Consider the following 20,140-nt stretch of genomic DNA (forward strand, 5'->3'; position numbering starts at 1 on the left):
TCGATGTCATGAATAAGAAGACTATGTTTGGCTGACCTGATTGGCGATGACTGCAGAGCCCTAGACAGTGGAGTTGGAGGTTGTGTTGGTTAGTCGGATTGTTGTTTCTTTTTTTCTTTCTTTTTCTTGCTTTTGATCTTGCCCTTACAGCCCTGTCTCTGCTCGCCTCTGTTTCGGCGCGTTTTCGACGAGGGAAAGCGCATCAGTCAAATTCAATGTTTTGCGCCGCAATGCTTCCGCAGGTCCTACCTTGTCTATCTAGTCACGAAAGGTCATGGTGACAAGATGTGTGGGTGCAATCCTGAAATTACCGGGGCAGTAATATGCAAACCTGCAACTATGCGCTGGATAAGCAAGCAATGATTGGCCTGCGCCTCGGGTCTTGATCGCAGCAAATGCGATCCGTCAATATTTATCTGAAGCGCCCCCGGTTGCCGGGTGACGAGTCGTCTCTCCTGCGTTGACCGCTGGTCCTGGGCACATCACTAAGCCAGAGACTCATTCACTGTACCAATCATCCTTGGCTCTCCCCCTCACAATAAAAATCCCCCCCCCCCCCCCCTAGATAGCAGGTATGCAACTCCCTATCGAGACTCCCATGATATGCGCGAATCAGATGTTCCGTTCCTGCGGCTGCGTACTTTCCCTCGCCACAATCCAATCTATGGCACATTTGGATTTGGAAAGCCTTCCGTTACTGAAATAAACCGTTCATGACTACAGCGCACGAGCGAGATCAGTTGGTGGTGTACTCACAGACTCAGTACTGTATGTGGTCTCTTGTGTCATTCTTGCTGGTGCGAGGTTGGTAAAGGTCAAAAAGACTAAGTTACCAATCCTATCGTAGTTGCATTCTGGGACTTTGCTTTATGATGAATTGAAAAAAGTAAGAGGTCCGGACCAAATGGTCGCGCTATCAATCAGATTTGACGCGTTAGATTCTAGAAGTGCTACAGAAAAAGTGTTGGAAGGAGGAAACATGGTTGATCCAGGATAAGAAATACGGTTGGGAGTCATCAATAGGCTCGCACCCAACGCGTCGCAGCAGACTCGGTCGGCGCCTCTCGATGCGGCTCTATCAAGAAGTACCCCGACGGCATGTTCAACAAAGCATTTCTCATGTCTATGGATGATGGCCGAGAAGTCATAGTCAAGGTGCCCAACCCAAATGCTGGCTTCACACACATTACCACGGCCAGTGAAGTCGCCACTATGGACTTCGAATGTTCATATTGATTTCCATCCACAACGAGTCTTGCTAACTGTTTGTATGGCATGTGATTCTGCCGTTCATCGCAGTCCATAGCCTAGACAGAATCTCTCCTCCCTTGCAATCTCACACCTCATCCCTCTCACCTATGGTGATGCTGCATCTATTGTAGCCACCTCCCAACACTAACACGACAGATTTGGGAGGCCAGAAAAATCCTTGAGACGTCGGCTCCACGCGTAGACTCATGGAACTCGCAGGCAAGATCGCATCCCGTGGGCGCCGAATTTGTCATCATGGATAAGATTGAGGGTGTTCCGCTGTCCCAAGTCCGGAATCCCTTGAAGCTACCCCAGAAGCTTCAAGTTCTTCTTGCCATGATGCGTCTCCAGAAGCAATGGCTTAGCGTCTCATTCTCGCATCATGGCAGCTTGGACTACACAGGAGATGTGCAGCAATTAGCAGACATTGACTACGTCAAGGATGGCAAAGCCATCAGAGATTCGGTTCGTGGTATCTAATCAGGCTGCTTATGCTCATGAGATAGCACTCGTGAATATATAGAGCAATCTCCTCGATTGCTTGACGCTTTTACGTATGAATAGAATCAATCTTACACGTCACATCTCAGGGATGACCACTTCCAGGTTGTCTCGCCACGAGAACAAGACTGCTCGCAATCGAGAACCAGAGAGCTCGGATGGTATGATATTCAAGCGGCCCCGGTAAGTCACAACATTTGTCTCTCGCATATCTTTGTAGCCTGGTACCTACTGTAGAAGGTAAAGTAGACTACTCACTTATCCAGTAGCGTGAACGCACACGCGACTTTCCCGATGGGTCGACCACCTACATCAACCTATGAAGCAACGTCGAGATGATGACAGATGCGTCAGGTCGTCGATACATCATTCCCGCATTCTTCGCCCATCTCGCTCTTAGCTTCAAAGGTCGCATACACTAATGCAGTGTGCACAACTTTAAATGATCATCTATTGGTTCTTTAGTCTTAGTGTTTTTTTTTTCTGCGATAGAAAGTCATCTCCTTCTTTTATGATGAGATACGGCTACTGTAGGGGCAGCAATATCGACGTGTGAGAGGGATGAGGAGTGAGATTGCTGAGGGGGAGATAATCTACCTAATCTATGGACTGTGGTGAGCGGCAGAATCACATGTCATACGAACATTTTAGACCTACAGTTGTTGGTGCTACTAGGCGCGGATACCCCGTTGGATTCTCCTTTCCAACTCCTCCTTGATCGAAGCTTGTGTACCAGGGCGCAAGTGAATTCCTACCAAAAGTCTAGATAAGCATAAGGTTTGGGAGAGGCTTCCCAGAAGCCTCCAATATCTCCTTGATGACGTCGTAGGATGTGTACGGAGTACCTCCTTATGGCGTGATAATGAACACGAAAGTGTGGTGCAGATGATATGTAGAAAGCCTTGCGAAACGTGAGACTGGAATGAACTCGGATCAAATCCGTACCCTTGGCAAAAAGTCAATTCCTCCAAAATCAGCAAAGTACACGCCGATCTTCTTCCCTGCTGGAGCTCATCTCATACAATTACGTGCTGTGCCCATGTTTCTATTGACAGTAGTACCCCTCAATGATCCTGAATCCCCGCCACTGCCCAGTGCCCACCCACATAGCCTAGCCGAAGCAGAGGGAGCTTTCATCAATCTTGCGCCTGTGGATCTACTGGACATGGTTGACCCGATCAATTGGTCCTCTGATGTCGTTTTCAATGAAGCACTCCGTCACGATGGGATACCATGCACATTGCACAGTTAGTAAACTTTGGGTGTATGACATCTTTCTCGAAGGATTCGACCCCGTTTCTGATAGGATCGACTCGTGCCGCCCGATTCTGGACCACGGGTACGCCACTGAGCCATCCGTCTCCGAGTTGAATACGATAGTAGTTGAGTTTTTGTTATAGGATTCTATTGTTTACAGTTAAACGGAACATGAGGTCTTTATTGCACATTCTGTCCATCCTCCAGTTTAATCAGTATCATGAAATCTTAAGTGTCCTATGATGTCGTTTGAATGACGGAACTTCCTCTGTCGTACTTAGATATAGTTCTTGCTGATGATGTTCCCCATTTAATCCTCAAAAGTGCCTGTCTTGAAAAGCCTAAAAAGGAATCACACAACCCTTGAGCCATTGATTCACTGGATCGTCTCTGTGATTACGTAGGTGACATGGAGCTAGTTAGTTGATAGCCTCTTTTAAGTTTAGGCTATCCATCGTGCAGTAGTCACGGAGTAGTGCATGACTGTGACTGGGACATGTGGTAGGTATTTCTCCGCATCCCCACAGAAGAACAAAGGGAGCCTCTTGGGCTACAGAAGTACCGTCAGCACAGCCGGGTAGTAGTACTGAATCATGTGGGCTAACTGGAAGATCCATGATGAAACATACAAGCGATCTTCGTCCGACTCCACTGTAACAATACATTGAAGATATCAAACTTCTGGCACTCATGAAGGTGCACATAATTCAGTAGTATTTATAGATAGTACCAAATCTCGACATAACCGTCATTCATACGTCCACGAGCACCTACAAATAAGTAACCACGCAGTGAGAAGGGTCTAGTGAACGGGCTCGACTCCTAAGTGTGGCACCGGTAACCGGCTATGAAGACTTGCAGACACACTCACTTGCGGAGTACGAAGACTCGGCAAAGAAAGTCTACATGAATGGTCTGTGCCACCGGCTGAAATTCAAGCATGTCAGAGTCCAATAATGAGGTCGAGGTAGAAGATGGGTCGAGCCGACTCCATCATGGAGGTTACCCATCGGAGTGACTGTTCAATGGCAGCGATGTACACGAGTCTCACCTCTCCCCTACGTTATCGACAGACACACCTTTCCAGCGAAGAAAAGCAGGTTGATGAGCAGCCGAGGATCCCAATTGAAACTCTTTTCAGGTCCGGTTTTCCTACTGACCCCGCATCGCATGATTCGCCAATACACTTTTGAAGTTTTGGGCCATCAGCCAGTAGTAGCGGCCAACCTTGGTGCAAGACATCGTCCAAAAATCCGGAATTTGGATCTCTGGGAAGACCAACCGTGCACTATGGATGCGATGCGCCTTGGAATCAGTCGGGGAAATGGAAGGACAGTCAATCGGGTTGTTCTCGGCCACGAAGTCCCGTCCTCGTTCGAGACGATCAGTCTAGAGTCTAGACACTAGATAGTGGGTGTTATCGATTCCTGTTCCATATAAAGTACGAAAGACCCATTGATTTCATGCTTTTTACCTTTGGTAAAAGTGGTCCATGTGGAAGCGCCAGTAGATACTTTCTCTTCCCAGAATTCAGCCAGAGCTTCATTTCTTAGATCCTCCTGGCCGAATCTACTAGTGTCTGATTTGATGAAGTGACCTGCATAACTTGATCTTCTGCTACTGGCGTGCTGATAAATTGGGTGAATCCAGCTTTTGACTCCTTGGGTTGATAGAGCGATTGATAGGTACCTGTTACCACCTCCACCTCCGGCACAGAGATACTCGCCTCAGGCCATAGTTATCCGATCCTTCATCTCCAGGTTCTCCATGGTAGCAGATGAGAGCATCCCTAATAGCAGTTACTCAATGCCAGGCGACCCGAGCTGAGATGGAACTTCAAAATTCTTCCATTTCCGCCTTCAATGAAAGCTAGCCTATAGGTGTCCATATCCAGGGCGATCCAGCATTTGCACTCCAACGGGCACACCGCAGGATAGCAGGGCCAGCACGGATGTAGAGACCGACTCATTTAGGGATCGACCTTTGCGAGGGATATATGAAGCATAGATGATTTCTGCGCGAAAACATCTAGCTTGCCACACCATGCTGAGGTAGCCCTGCCATGATAGTTCGGGTGATCTCAGAGAGGGATGCGGAGGAATTGGGAAAAAGATGTGGTCCGTGGAGACGATCAGCTTGAGCCAAAGAAACCCGGGGATAATTTTTGCTTCTTGTGTGTTCTTCCGCATCATATCGTACATTCCTTCAACAGGTGATTCTGGCTCGAAAGTCCCACCATGGTTAAACTCCGAGGCCATGTCTGCGCCCCCAACATGGAAAAGCTCTAGCCACTGACAACGCAAGCAGCCCTATCATTCCTTCTTTGCTTCCCTCGCTGAATGCTGCCGAGGTCTCAAGACATACTTCCACGTAGTGCCAAAGTGCCACCGTTTCTCTTCCACAACTTCCAACCCACTCTCTTTCACAATCGCGCCAATGTCCCGGTTCCACCAACACCCATGTCGATCTGCATGAGACGGCGCCAAGTTATCCAGTATCCGATTCAACCAGTCGTAGTGAGACCGTCCATGCTCGAGAAGCAGGATGCGACCGCGTTCCGGCTCCGTGATCGAACCCAAATGTCGAAGAGTGGCCGCTGGATCAGGCATGGAGCACAGTCCCATCGTCTGAACAATCGTATCGTAGTACCCATCCTGGCGTGTTGGACGGCCTAGCGCGCTTTGCCTCGTACTCGTTGACTCTACCCCCGATGGAAAGGTCGGCTTTTCAACTGTCACCGTTGCTGCATCCTGAGCACGGAACAACACCCGCGTGAACTCAGGTCTCAGACGCCGGAACTTGTCCTCGGCAATGCTGACCATCTGCGGGCTCAGATCGATCATGGTCAACGATCGACAGCCTCGAACAGTGCTCTTCCCCTCTGTATCCACGCCTCGACGCTCGCCAAGCTCGTAATACTCCAAATTGCGCCCCGTACCGCAGCTCACCTCCAAAACATCGCCGCGCGCCATCCGCACCAAGTCAGCCCGCTTACTCCCCATGCGCATGACCCTTTCGGACAATTCCACCTCAGCATCGAAGGTCCGAGCGGTGGAATTGTACCGATCCGAGACGTCGGTCGGCACGTCCAAGGACTGCGCTTTGGACACTTCTCGTTTATACGAAGCATAGAGGTAGCTGGTGTATGTGCTGATGACCAAGGCGGTGATGCCGAGGAAGGTCAGTGCACGCGGTGGAATCCCATGGGAAGATTTCCGTGGAGAGGCCGCGGCTGATTCGGCGCGCATGCGCTCCTGAAATTTTTGCAGCTCAGACTTGGGAGCTGCTTGCCTCGGTGACGGGCTTGTTCTGCTACTGTGGAAGTGTGAGCTTTCTCGACTTCAAGGTCAATATGATTCAAATGGAGAAGATGTCACAGAACTTACATTGTTGGCGATGTTCGACGCGTTTTGCTTTGAATGCCTCTGGTACAACAAGTAGGAGGGCATTGTCGCCCTATCTTTGCCGGACGTACTCTCGTCGCAAGCATGATGAATAGCGGGGGGAAGCCTGCAAGCTCTGTGCTTGCGCAAAGTCTCTCTATGTTATGCGTTTCAAGAGCACAGTGACTGGCCCAAGTCAATGGGCATCAAGGTGGCATCCGCGATTCTTGGATGATAACAATCACCGAGCTGGACGGGAACGAGGCGCTCGGCCCCAGTTAAGCCAACTAGTCCGAGTTCGAGTTGGGATAAAACAAGAACCCTGCGTATGCGGCACGGGAGCCTTCAATATTGTGGGGTACTCCGGGTTACCGATGCTAGTCTCCGTCGGCAGACGTGGTGCTGAGTCCAGTCGATCCTCAGTAGTTTAGAACGGACGGCCGAGAAGCGTACGCGATGGCAGAGAAACACACCTGAGGCCCGAGACTCGGTTCAGGTCGGCAACGTCCCGGTTTCCCGGCAGTAGACAACCGGCGCGTACGAAAAACGCTCCCCAAACAGTCACCAAGTGCGCCCGATGAAGAGGAGAAGCCGGTGGATCTCCGTTATCGGCTGTTGACTCAGGGTGCAGAGTCGGACAAATCACCTGCATTTACTTCATGTCGCCTGCGTCTATCCTCTGACTGCATTGGGACCTTCTCATCTCCCCCTCAACCAGAGACTAAACAATGACTCTACCAGAGAAGATTTTGATCGTCGGCGGAGGCGTCTTTGGCCGTAAGTCTTCGAGTTCATTCCCTTTCCACATCCAGCAGCAATAGTGTCCCCACCACATGTAGCTCAAGGAGCCGGGTAGTCGTGCACGCGCATCCTTTCCAGAATGTGAGCATTCGCTCAGCAAATTTCTATAGTATCTACGGCGCTCTCTCTCCGCGAGCGTCATCCGACGCTCCAAATCACCGTGGTCGAATCAGCACCAATCCCAAATCCCCATGGTTCTTCCGTGGACACCTCACGGATCGTGAGAGCCGACTATGCAAGCGCTGCATATAGTAAGCTTGCAAACGCCGCCATCCAACGCTGGCGCGCAACCGCATGGGGAGCAGAGGGCCGATACACACAGAATGGCCTTCTGCTGGTGTACCCTGAGAACAGCGCGAGCGCCCAGGCCTATGCACGCCAAAGCTATGCCAATGTTAGAGCTCTGGAGGGTGAGAATGTGGTTTTCCTGCCATCAAAAAGGGATGTTCTGGGCGTCGTGCCAGCGTACGGCGAGGACCTGGATGTGGCGGGTGGGTACGTGAACTGGGGATCTGGCTGGAGCGATGCTGCTGCCGGAGTTCGCTTTGCGAAACAGCGGCTCGATACAGATGGCCGGGTCCAATTCAAGAGGGGAGAGGTGGAATCGTTGCTCTACGATAGCTCGACGGCGAAGCCCAAAGTCAAGGGTGTCTCCCTGGTCGGTGGTGAAACACTCCATGCAGACTTGGTGATCCTGGCCACGGGAGCATGGACAGGCAGATTGGTCGACATGCGAGGCAAAGCCGTTGCCACAGGCCAAGCGATTGCATATATCAAGATCTCTGATGCGGAACAGAGAGAGTTGGAAAACCTGCCGACCATTCTCAATTTTGCAACGGGCATCTTCATCATCCCACCGCGGAACAATCTGCTCAAAATTGCGCGACATGCCTACGGATATCGAAACCCCGTCACACTGCCGGTTCCTGGCGCCAACCGTTCATCCGGTGAGAGTATGGAGGTCAGCATGCCCGATACACATGCACCTGTTCCTTTGGAGGGCCAAGAAGCCTTCCGCGATGCACTGAAGCAATTGCTGCCACGGTTCGTGGACCGACCATTTGTTACGACTCGCCTGTGCTGGTACACAGACACGTAAGTTCAAGTCCCTGTCCTGCGTTGCATCTTTTTCCCTTTTTTGGAGCGGGTTTTGTTTCTCCTCCATCCTGGCGGTAAGTCCCGGACTATACGGGAAGGGCATCTTCTCAATAGAACGGACTGCCAAGAAGAAGAAACGGGTCGCCCCTGCACTCTCCCATCCTTCTCAGTCCCACTGTTAACAGACCAGACAGTCCCAATGGCGATTTTATCATCTCTTATCATCCAGAGTACGACGGCCTCTTCCTTGCCACGGGCGGCAGTGGACACGGATACAAGTTCTTCCCAGTCATCGGAGACAAGATCGTGGATGCATTAGAGGGCACGCTAGAACCCGAGCTGCGAGACATGTGGACGTGGACTGAACCGGTCTCGACCGAGGCAGCCACGGATGTAATTCCCGATGGTGACGGCAGTCGGTCTGGCGCAAGGGACTCGATTCTGAAGGATGAGTTGGCCAAGACGGCGAAAGCAAGTCGGACGAGTGTATTGTAGGTGTCTTTCTGGTTGATGCTATGTATAGACAGAAAAGGGCTGGGCTGGAAACGCTCATCGACATAGATGCACAGGATATTCAGTTAAAATTCGAATTATTATCGCCGTGCCTTGATAGATAGTGGACTGCAGCTAGCTGTGTACCATCATCCTGATGGTTCGATCTACGTGTCTCACCCATGATTAGAGACTTGGAGCTGAGCGGGCAGAGGACACATCATGCAATAGGACATTATAGACTGTCAAGTAACCTGCTGACTTGGCTAGCACTCAAAGAAACGAGATGGCTTTCAAGGTGCAACTGTACGTTCCTAAGGGAGATTATTGTAAAGCAAAAAAAACTCTCGAGGAACATCTCATTATTTTTTTTGAGGCCCATGGCATGATGATGTGGTTGCATTCATCATGGGAACAGAAAAGCCAAAGGGCAGGAAGACAATGCTGTCCTGCCAGCGCATCAAAACACGCCCATATCTCCCTCTTGCATCACGCAGCAATCTAAGCTGTTCGGGGAGTGACGCGTAAACGAGTAAAAGAAAAAAAAAAAAGGACCCATAGTACCTGATTCGCTAAGACGCCGAATAATGCTTGCGTGAAAAAATCGTGAGGGAGCCACAACTCCAGTAAAAGATGGAAAAAAAAAACAAAGATAAAGTGAACAAAGCCGAATAAGCCCAAGTCAACGCAAGCACGCACCTCATCAGAGCAGGGAGAAGTGTGACGCCAGCTGACGATGTGCTTGTGACGCGCGCGAGAGAGAACAAGGGCAAGGAAGAGTAAAAGTGTTGGTACAAGGAAGTTAGATTGTTGGGGGGCGCGACGAGCTCCAGGTCAGGATGGACGTTGTGAGAACACCCTAGACCTTGCGGAAATCTAAGACATTGGGGTTAGACCCATACCAAAATGATCGGGACAGTGTAGCACCAGCATGCTGGACACTTACCAGACAGCACAGGGTAGATCAGCTCGAACGCCGAGTAGATCTCCTCGCGCACTTTAGCGCCAGTCAACACGATCTTACCACTGACGAAGATCAGGAGCACAATCTTGGGCTTCATCATACGGTAGATCAGACCAGGGAACAGCTCGGGCTCGTAAGAGCTGAAGTGGTGGTGACGAGAGGCCAACCCTTCCAGGCGGATGGGGAACTTGATATCGCAAGAACCGACGATGTTCTGGATCTTGAAATCCGTGAACTTGGCGTTGAACCCGAGCTTCTGGATGATACGAGCGTACTTGCGGGAAGCGAGCTTCGAATCATCCTCGGACTTGGCACCGGTAACCACCATCTTGCCCGAGGCGAAGATCAGAGCGGTGGTCTTGGGCTCTCGGATACGCATGATGACGGCAGCGAAACGCTATTGCAGACAAAGGAAAAGAACCAGTTCAGCCACACTGTACCCTGAATGTTTTACACAATTTCAGGGAAGGTGTGATATCTACCTTGGGATTGTATTCGGCGTTGCGCGCGTGCAGCGCAATAGTCTTGAGATCAAGGCGGCAGTCCAGGTTGACAGTGGCCACGATGTTCCTTTTTAGGGAGAGAAGACATCTCAGCCGGTGATTTCTTTGGAATGGAAACACAAAGAGACACAGGGCTTCAAAAAAAAAAAAACAATAGAGAATACTCACTGCAAGGTGGGAACGATGCCGCTTGGGTTGTTCTGGTTGGCCGCACCAGGAGTCGCAGCCGGAGTCGCGGGCGTCACCCCGTTGCCGTCAGTGGCATTTGCTCCGGCGTACTGCTGGCCCTGGGCGCCCTGGTTCTCTTTCTCCAACGAAGGTGGAGTGAGATCACCAGCTCCACCAGGGAAGGAGAGCGAAGAAGGCGAAGTGAAGGCACGGGCCTGCTGCGCGTTCGACGGATGGGTCGTCAGCGAGTCCATCTTGACAGATGTCTGCTGGTAAAGTCTCGAAAACCTGAGTTGACGATGATTTGGATCGCGTCTCAACTGAATGGGGGATGGCAGCGTCAGTAAGGAAGGTGATTATTGTTGAGAGCAGAGTGGACTCGCGGGAGGGGCGACCGTGACATGTCAACACCGAGTATCAACAAGGCGGTGGTGAAGGCGGTCGCAACAAGAAACTCGGGATGAATCAGGCAAAGGCTCACCAGCGATACTTGGGAGATGAACAAGTGAATGTGTCCCCCAGAAAGAGCAAGTCCGTCGAGACCAACAAGGATGACGACAACGATCACGTAAATTCAAAAATTCAGATGCACTGGCAATCGACCACGAAGGATGGGAGAATGGCAGAGTAGATCAAGAAAAGCACACTCAAGTGTTTTCTGTATGACGGGAAAGTGAGGTTCAGGGATCACAAAGTGAGAACAGCCAAAAGTGTTTTTTTTTGCGTGTTTCAAGGATTTGATGAGATGATGCCCTTTCTCATGCACTCTGGTATTTTTTTTCTTTTGAGAAGGAATGAGATCCTGTGTCTATCTGAATGAAAGTGGTGGATAGCAAGACCCTGTGGGTGAGCAGGGAGTTGACTTCCAGATTAGGTAAGCCTCCAATATCGGGTCACGACCCTTTGCAGTGGGAGACGGATAACCTCGGTGAACTGCCTGAGGTAGAGTGGGCTCGTTCTTCTGATTGATTTTTTTTCTTCCACAAGAAAAAAAAATAATCAAAGAAATATGAGCAGCTTCCCGAAAGACGATGAAGTTCTAAAATGAACTCAAGCGTCTAGATTGATCGGGGAGAGGAGGAAAGGGAAGCGTTGGGAGGTAGATGCAGTAGATGCCAAGACCGAGACGGAAATCCCAAAAATCGCCCAGGCAGACGGGCGCGGGAGGGAGGCCCTTTATATAGTGCTGACACACTGTCCGCGTCAGGGGAGGCTGGGGCCCGCCTGAGTGGCGGCAACAGCAGCGAGAGATGCCTTTCCGTTCCACCCATTTCCACCCATGGCCGCTAAGCACCACTCAGCATCCACTCCTCCGCCACTAGCTTACACACAACTCCACTCTATTGCCGGTCGCGGCGTGGAGACTGGTCAGCGACTCCAATGATACCGGGGAACCGGCCTACGAGTCGATGATTCGTGGTGACGAGACCCGCCTTGATTCATGCGGCGCGGTGACTGGTCGTGACGCCCTTGCGTGGCTCCCCTCTAGACCCTCGATGATTCTGACTCTCTCAGTCGTCTTGCGCGGTACCGCGGCTGCAGCCAGTCACTGGTTCGTGAGCCTCCTGCAGTTGATAGTGATACTCGGATCCTGTGTGAGTGCAGTTTGGGAGACTTTGGACCCGTCTCATCCTGTCTGGGGCCCCTGGTCCAATCAGCAGAGTCCACCACGACATGGCTGCTCCCTCTTGCTGCCTGAAGCCGATAACGAAGGTGCGAGCATGGTTACGTGCTTCCCCCTAGTCAACTTGGGGGGATCGACCGATCATTTTCATCCAAGTGCCAGCACCCCCAGGAATAGTGACTGTGCAAGCGTGAAATGTGCAAGTTGCACCAACACAGTATCACCATATCGGATGGATCGTGCTAATCATCCCAAGATGAATTTCTCTTCGTTCTCAAGCCACTGCTGAACAAGGTGCCTCCTGGGCAGCGAAGAGAGGTTGCTGGCACATACCTGGTGGATGAGTTGAGCCTTGGCTTGTAGCAGCACGCGTATGATGAGTCATGTCTCTCCGTGACACCCGTGACGGGCGCGCTGGTCGGTATTGTCAAACGAACCCGTGCGGCAGAAAGCCTCTGACATGGTATGTAGTCAAGCGATCACATTTTCACGGTGACCTCCATCCTTGCATCTTGACAGTCTTCGGGTTAGGTGGCTGCGCATCGTGTAAGCAGAGAGAAGTGAGGACTGAGGAGGGAGATCATTCTGGCTTTGGCTGTCAGGTCGAATGGTGTCCGGGGGGAGATTACAGGACGACTGTCGAGACTCGGGACTGATTGTCGCAGATCTTGATCCACTCGTTCGCCAAGAGCATCCCCTGGGTATCTTAGGCTTCTACGGTACATCTGTGATTCCCAAAAGGAAATACAAATAGAATGGAAATCACATATGCCCAACAATTGGACACATCAGCATGACCACATGCATGGGCGTTTCCAGACAGAATTTGTTGGCATGCAGATCATGGACCTCTCTACTGATGGAGTCACTAAAGTGGCTGCCTTTTGCCAGAATGTGACAGCCTCCGTCTGCTCGTCCTGCTGCGTGAGTGACCAACCCTCCCTCCATGATGGGCGATGACTCGATGAGTCGAGAGACGTGGTCTTGCAGGGATCATTCCATGATCTTGGCCAATAATACTGTCCTCACTGCTAGAAATATAGAGGGTAAGTGTAGCTCACTTATGTGTGTCAATTTGAGTCAAGGGCAGAGCCAGACTTTGTAGACACATAGCTGTTCTGTGTACTGCTAAAGTTAGGAGTGTTCGAACTATGCACTATTGCATTACGGTTTCCAGCGGCGATCACGGATGCCGAGCATTCCACTCTCTAGAATAATGCTCTGGTGGACCGGGGCGAATGCCATACCGGCATACCCGGCCTTGCCGCCAGGCAGCTGCAAGAGGTATGGAACTGTGGATTCATTAGATTGTATTTACTATGTACAGTACCGTCGCATTCCAACTCCGGCTCGAGTTATCTGATCAAATGTGCTGCTTGATACAAAGGCAACCGTTTACACCCGAACCGTCGTACATGTAGAAGGTGTAGCCAGGAGAGCACCTATGGAGCGAGCCGGGTATGATGGTGAAGGATACTACTGTTCATCAGAGATTCCCCGAGTCCTGTATAGAGCTAGGAGTTGGACGGTATGAGGGTAGGCCACTTGCTGCTGTGCTTTCAAGCCACAGCTTGATAACGTCGGGTTCCTTGTGTCCCTGTAAAGTACAAATGTTTCCGTATGTTTCCGATCCCATCATTTGATGTATGCCTCAGAGCATCTGTGCTCTTGATCGAATTCGGTATCTGCGTCTTGCTGCGTTCTCGTGAAGTACTCCAGAGCGGTCGAAAGTACATGGATACTAGAGGACCCGCTACTGTTGTACTGAAACATCACATCTAAATAAGCTTAATACGCGGGGACTGGACTCTGGGGATGGGGTCATGGGGTGGTAATTACTCGAATTAACTGGATTGTTACCGGTTTCTTTTAGTTTTTTAAAAACCTCAAACCTCATGGGATGGAGGTCATGGGGTGGTCAGATCGATTAAACTCGAATAGAATCGAAAATTGCTTAACTAGCTTGAGGTTGGATTATATATATAGTCAGGTAGGTACTTATCTCCATCGGAATATTCTCTAGTCTCCATACATTCCATGGATGTGATCTCCAACTAACGGGCATAGATAATAGGTACAGCAATGTATCTAACTACCTAGTACATACTCAATATATGTAGCAGGCATTGACCCTTTGAGGAGGGATTTCCTATACTCAATCTAAGATATAAGTTTGTCATCACATGCCTCAAGTGGCCGGTATGATTGAGCTCTCAGTATACTTCCACATGAACCAGCTGGAGTGGCATTTGATGATGTCAACATTCAACACCACCGACTAATGATCCGTACTTGACGGGGAATATTACCTCTCCCGCGTTGAGCCTTGCATGTGGTTCAAGGCTGATATCATTTCAAGCCGTCCCCATCAGATTCACCCTAGACACGTGGACTCAGATATAGCGTGAGTCCTCATGGGTAAAAGTCACCTCTTCTCGATCTTGATCCAGCAACTTACCCTCCAGACACCCATCGCTCGGGACCATTGCTGTAGTCTTCCTGCCACCTGGGGAGCTCTTGCAAATCTCCGAAGATCTCCGGCGGCCCGTGACTGGAAAAATGGAACGCGACCGTCGACGGCCGATTCGATTCACAAGCCCTGTGATTGGTAGCCGAGCCTCGGCCGGGCGGTTTTCGGCGCTCTGGAGCACCTGCCACCAGACTCGGCTATTCAAGGCTCAACCTCCATCTTACTACAACCCGCTGGAAGGCTTCCCCCTCACAAGACACCTCCAATTCCTAACGCGGCTATCCCGGCCAACAACTAGTTCGCTGAGAGGAGACCTCTATCTGTGCACCGACAATTCATCACTGGAAAATTCTTATCTGATCAGATCACGTTCGCCATGGCGTCAAGAGCCGGCGTCTTGCCGCTGCTGAGGCGGGAGATGCGATGCTCATCATCCCGTCTCGCGCGAGTAAATACGACCTTCACAGGTCCTGGTCGCGCTCCTTCCACATATACCGCGACAGCGCGTCCCCGCACTGCTCGCCGCTCGCCATCATTGGTCCCATCTACACAGATTCGCGCGTTTTCGCAGTCAGTAATCCGCCGACAAACTGAGGATGATGGCCAGTTTGACCCCCGTTCAATCGAACGGGAGTCCGATGAGGTGGATGTTTGTATCGTTGGCGGCGGTATGTCACCAGCAGTGTTCTCCTTGAGCTTCAATATTTGGCAATTTTTGGCCTGCTAATTGAGAGGACTTCCGGTATGCGTGTAGGTCCTGCTGGTCTGGCTGCTGCTATTCGGTTGAAGCAGCTTGCAAACGATGCTGGTAATGAGGAATTTCGAGTGATACTGTTGGAAAAGGCGGGTGAATTGGGCGCTCATATCGTTTCCGGCAACGTCCTTGAACCCACTGCCATGAATGAGCTCTTTCCCGACTGGCTTGCGGAGGATAACCCTTCTCGCTTCGAAGGTGCGACTCCGGCCAAAGGCGACAAAATGCGCTACCTGACCGAGAAATCGTCTTACCCTCTGCCTACGCCGCCCCAAATGCACAACCATGGCAACTACATCATTAGCTTGAACGAACTGACCAAGTGGCTTGGCGAGCGCGCCGAGGAGCTTGGCGTCGAGGTTTACCCCGGATTCGCCGCCAGCGAGGTGGTCTACAATAGCGATGGCTCAGTCAAGGGAGTTGCGACCAACGATCTCGGTCTGGGCCGCGACGGCCGTCCCAAGGACAACTTTGAACGTGGTATGGAGTTTCACGCCCGAGTCACCCTCCTCGGCGAAGGCTGTCACGGCAGCCTGACCAAGCAGGTGGTGAAGAAGTTTGACCTGCGACGGGATAGCCAGCCGCAAACATATGGCCTGGGAATCAAGGAAATCTGGGAGATTCAGCCGGAGAAGTTCAAGTCGGGTGAAATCACTCACTCGATGGGCTACCCGCTGCCCAAGGATACGTACGGAGGAGCCTGGATGTACCACTTTGGTGACAACATGGTCAGCATTGGACTAGTGGTTGGCTTGGACTATCCCAACCCATGGCTGTCGCCTTACGGGGAGTTCCAGAAGATGAAGCAACATCCCATGTTTCGGGAAGTGCTGGAGGGCGGCAAGTGCATCTCTTACGGTGCGCGTGCGTTGAACGAGGGCGGCTTCCAGTCAATTCCGAGATGCGCCTTCCCGGGGGTGCTTTGATCGGAGACACGGCAGGTTTCTTGAACGTGCCCAAGATCAAGGGTACTCACACCGCGATGAGGTCAGGCATGTTGGCCGCCGAAGCTACCTACTCTGCTCTTCAAAGTAAGGACGAGGGAACGGTGTTCCTCTTTGATTATGAAAAGGCTCTCCGTGAGTCCTCCATTTGGAAGGAATTGTACGAGGTGCGCAACATCCGGCCCTCGTTCAACAGCTGGCTCGGTTTCTGGGGTGGTCTGCTTTACTCTGGGCTGGAGGCGATGATCTTCCGCGGTCGTGTGCCCTGGACGCTCAAGCATCACGGCACCGATGCCGCTGCCACCAAGCCAGCCTCGGAGTGCAACAAGATCGAGTATCCCAAGCCCGATGGCAAGATCACATTCGACATTCTGACCAGCGTGAGCCGCACTGGTACCAACCACGAAGAGGACCAACCTGTTCATCTCCAGGTTAAGGATTGGGAGGCCCACAAGGATCTCGCCTGGCCGGTATACAAGGGTGTGGAAAATCGCTTCTGCCCAGCTGGTGTGTATGAGTACGTTGAAGATCCCAGCAAGCAGCATGGTGTCAGATTCCAGATCAACGCGCAAAAGTAAGTTTACTATCCATCGGTCTCACCATCCCTCTCTGGGCTGCTGGATCAAGCGAAATGTCCAGTACGTGCACTAACGCATGATTTTCTGCAGTTGTATTCATTGCAAGACCTGCGATATCAAGGTACCAACGCAGGATATCAACTGGCAAACTCCGCAGGGCGGCGAGGGTCCCAAGTACGTCATGACGTAAGCTATTTCGATTTTCACTCTTTGGGCAACGGGTCCAACAAGCCTGGGTTTAGATGATGACAGGCAGGGTGGTCCAAGCATTTGTACATAGTAGCCAGAATACCAAAAAGAGCAAGCGTTGTTTCTTTTCATGGCTCCCTTGCTCTTACATGTAGTTGGGCAGGCTCCTGTCATTCAGTTCATTCAACAGCAGAAGTAGACTCGAAAAAGAATGACACGCAAATAGCCTTATGTATATGTGCGCTTACAGCGACTCCTAGATGAGGTTCAATTTAATAATCATGATCAAAATATACTGTACTGACGACGATCCCCACGGGGAGGGTTTGCGGATATCGGAACCGTGGAATGCAAGTGGAGGACCACGAGGTCATTGCCCGTCAAGCCAAATTTATTGGTAACAGAAACAGCCCCTTAAAAGAACCTCGTGGCGTGCTGATGGTAGGTAAGACTTCGAAGTAGTATGGAGCGATCAACATCAAAGAAGAATATAACAAAGGTCACTTGAAAGGTCCGAAGATCAGGCCATGTTTCCAACGGTACTGTGCCCTGTACCTGTTTCAGCGTGTTTGTTCGGCGGTAAACCACGTGGATCATGGAACAGCAACACCAAAAGTGAGGCGCCTTGAGTCTCCAGCTGATGCTTCGCCCACCGCCATCTTTTGCTCTCTCCCCATCACATCCTCCTCCTCTCCCTTTCTCCTTTGCACTCCGTGCATCACTTTGATTCCTCTTTTCATCCTTGCCTGCAGTGCTCTGCAGAATCAGAGTGTGTCGGCCTAACGAGCGAAGCCCAGAAGCCTAATCTCAGTCCTCCTCTCCCCCTTTTCGTGTTCCGGATCTCCAGAGGCCCCCGGTCGGGTCTACCTGATTCGCAGGCATTCGGCTCTGGATCCATTCTGGTCACTTCTCTTGTAACCTTTCACTACTCTCACCATATCGTCTGACTGACCGCCATGGCGGCCATGGCGACGGAAGTCTCATCGACCCGTCTCTATTTGGGAAACCTTCCCCGAAATGGTAGGCTTACATCTTCCTAATTTCCCAAATGCACCATGATGGTCTTCACTCGCCTCCAAAGTCATGCCTGTGGCCTTGGTACTTCCTCTTGAGGTCCCTTCGTACAGTCCTTCGGGAGGCGCAGTTCATTCGGTGAAGTTGTGCCGGGACATCACGGACTAGGTTGGGCCACTTGAGCGGAAGAGAGGGAGTCTGTGAGCTATTGGTATCACTGGGGAAGCTACAACCCTCCTCCCTTAAAGGCTCGACTAAGCTAAGATGATTTATGATCGAAACCGCAGTTACAAAACAGGATATCGAAGAACATTTCGGTACCCATGGATCTGGAAAGATTACTGAAATCAAGCTGATGAATGGGTTCGGCTTTATCGAGTATGAGGACGCCATGGATGCCCGGGATGTTGTGCCAGGTAGGTTTGCCCTGGTTGAGCCACCCTGATCGTCATGCCTACATGAATGGGTTGACAACGTGGTGGCGGCCGAACCATTCTTTCATGTATGGACATGGTTAACTTTCGGATCTTCCCGTTCTAGCCTTCCGTACGTGATCCAGGTTCACTTCCATATCATGCTCGCCAGAATTGCCACTGGGCTTTACTCACCACTCAAACAGATGGCAGCGACTTCAAGGGCGAGCGACTGACTGTGCAGTTCGCTCGTGGTAAGACCCGCAAGGAAAACTTCCCTGGTCCAACAGATCGCCCGGCGGTGCCCCGACCCCGTCGCACCATGTTCCGGATGCAAATTTCCGGTCTTCCTGAAACTAGTTGGCAGGTTAGCAGCGCAAGTCCTTTTTATTCCTCGGATTATCTGGAACTTTCCCCCCCCCCTCTGGAACTTGGACTGGACGGCACTGTGTCTCGCCATCCCTTTGGTACATGTTTCGTGGCCCCTGGGACCTGAATGCCGTGATCTTGCGGGCGCTGGATCTTTTTTCTTCATGGCATACCGATGTGGAAGAGGCATTACGCAGTATTCTTTCGAGATCACTGCAAGATACCGAAGCCAGACCAGCATATCGGCTGTTGACCACCAAATTAGGCCCTTGGATCTCAGCCAGGCCCTTGCGGATCACGATGCCATTTCACCGGAGTTTGTCGCTTGCCATAGTGCCTCCTCGAGCTCACGTCTGCCCCTTGGGATGGGACTGGCCATCTCCTTTGCTTTGATTACAAGAGTGGGACTCACCATGCCTTTCTCTAGGACCTGAAAGACTTTGCTCGCCAATCGGGCCTGGACGTAGTCTATTCTGAGACCGGCCGTGAACAAGGAAGAGGGTAGGTTTTCCGTCACAAAGAGCAAAGACCCGCGCTCAGCCCCCGCGGGGTCTTCATCTTCGATTTCCACCTGGACATCCATTGACAAGGTAACCCAAGATTCGTCGAGTTTGAGACCGCCAACGACCTCAAAACTGCCGTGGAGAAACTGGACCAGAATGAGTTCAAGGGTTCTCGCGTAACATGTGTTGCCGATGTAAGATACTGACCCTCCATACCTCGACCGTCACATGCTCTGGTTGCTGGTCCGACAAAAGAAACCCGCATCTCATGCCTTCTTCCAGATTCAACCCTATGAGGACCGTCCTTACCGAGATCCCTACCGGTCCCGCTCTCCCCGCCGGCCCTACCCTCCTATGGACGACTATGACCGACGTTTTCCAGCACCTCGTGGATACAGCCCCCGAGACCACTACCGGGAGCGATCGCCTGTCCCAATGCGCCCAGGCTATTATGACCGCGATGGATACGGACGCCGGACCCCTCCTCGCCCTCGCATGGATGAATATGGACCCCCCCGCCGCCCCTATGAGGACCCTTATGATCCCCGGCCTCCACCTCCTCCCCGCCATTACGATGACCCTTACCTGGCTGCTCGGCCCTATGGTCGTCCTCGCTCCCCTCCACGAGGTGACTATGTCGCCTACGAGCGTGCCCCAAGATACTGGTAGATGCTCACCCGCCGGCTAGTCCTTTACGAGTCCCCTTCTGTTCCCGGTTCGACGTCTCTCCTATGTTAGCTGTACTGGTTTGAATTATGTTGAATACTTTCCCGACCTCAATTGTAGTAGCGTGAGCTTCTTTTTCTGCGTGAGGACTTCACGTCTCACTTTCAGCCGCGCGACCCAAGTTAGACTTGCATTGGT

The 20,140-nt window shown here is 51.5% G+C and overlaps 6 protein-coding genes across 6 annotated transcripts; 4 read left to right on the forward strand and 2 right to left on the reverse strand.

Moving 5' to 3' along the window:
* Window positions 1-1,506: 1,506 nt before the first annotated feature.
* N7539_002011 (uncharacterized protein) lies at window positions 1,507-1,731 on the forward strand (the record flags this gene model as incomplete). Its single annotated transcript, XM_056931614.1, has 1 exon — window positions 1,507-1,731. One exon carries the CDS (start codon window positions 1,507-1,509, stop codon window positions 1,729-1,731), a length of 225 nt encoding a protein of 74 aa, XP_056793645.1.
* A 3,590-nt stretch (window positions 1,732-5,321) lies between these two features.
* N7539_002012 (class I SAM-dependent methyltransferase) lies at window positions 5,322-6,458 on the reverse strand (the record flags this gene model as incomplete). Its single annotated transcript, XM_056931615.1, has 2 exons — window positions 5,322-6,284; window positions 6,396-6,458. 2 exons carry the CDS (start codon window positions 6,456-6,458, stop codon window positions 5,322-5,324), a joined length of 1,026 nt encoding a protein of 341 aa, XP_056793646.1.
* A 662-nt stretch (window positions 6,459-7,120) lies between these two features.
* Window positions 7,121-8,786, forward strand: N7539_002013 (NAD(P)/FAD-dependent oxidoreductase; the record flags this gene model as incomplete). The annotated part of the gene is made up of 3 exons (XM_056931616.1): window positions 7,121-7,169; window positions 7,304-8,288; window positions 8,477-8,786. 3 exons carry the CDS (start codon window positions 7,121-7,123, stop codon window positions 8,784-8,786), a joined length of 1,344 nt encoding a protein of 447 aa, XP_056793647.1.
* An 856-nt stretch (window positions 8,787-9,642) lies between these two features.
* N7539_002014 (TBP family protein) lies at window positions 9,643-10,672 on the reverse strand (the record flags this gene model as incomplete). Its single annotated transcript, XM_056931617.1, has 4 exons — window positions 9,643-9,659; window positions 9,730-10,144; window positions 10,230-10,317; window positions 10,419-10,672. 4 exons carry the CDS (start codon window positions 10,670-10,672, stop codon window positions 9,643-9,645), a joined length of 774 nt encoding a protein of 257 aa, XP_056793648.1.
* Window positions 10,673-14,888: 4,216 nt separating this feature from the next.
* N7539_002015 (electron-transferring-flavoprotein dehydrogenase) lies at window positions 14,889-16,978 on the forward strand (the record flags this gene model as incomplete). The annotated part of the gene is made up of 4 exons (XM_056931618.1): window positions 14,889-15,180; window positions 15,267-16,124; window positions 16,199-16,784; window positions 16,879-16,978. The coding sequence occupies 4 exons, from the start codon at window positions 14,889-14,891 to the stop codon at window positions 16,976-16,978; spliced, it is 1,836 nt and encodes a 611-aa protein (XP_056793649.1).
* Window positions 16,979-17,933: 955 nt separating this feature from the next.
* N7539_002016 (uncharacterized protein) lies at window positions 17,934-19,945 on the forward strand (the record flags this gene model as incomplete). The annotated part of the gene is made up of 5 exons (XM_056931619.1): window positions 17,934-17,997; window positions 18,279-18,407; window positions 18,611-18,871; window positions 19,364-19,470; window positions 19,532-19,945. The coding sequence occupies 5 exons, from the start codon at window positions 17,934-17,936 to the stop codon at window positions 19,943-19,945; spliced, it is 975 nt and encodes a 324-aa protein (XP_056793650.1).
* Between the last annotated feature and the right edge of the window lie 195 nt (window positions 19,946-20,140).

Source organism: Penicillium diatomitis (assembly GCF_028827545.1).
Source record: "Penicillium diatomitis strain IBT 30728 chromosome Unknown utg000002l_segment0_segment0, whole genome shotgun sequence".
NCBI lineage: Eukaryota > Fungi > Ascomycota > Eurotiomycetes > Eurotiales > Aspergillaceae > Penicillium > Penicillium diatomitis.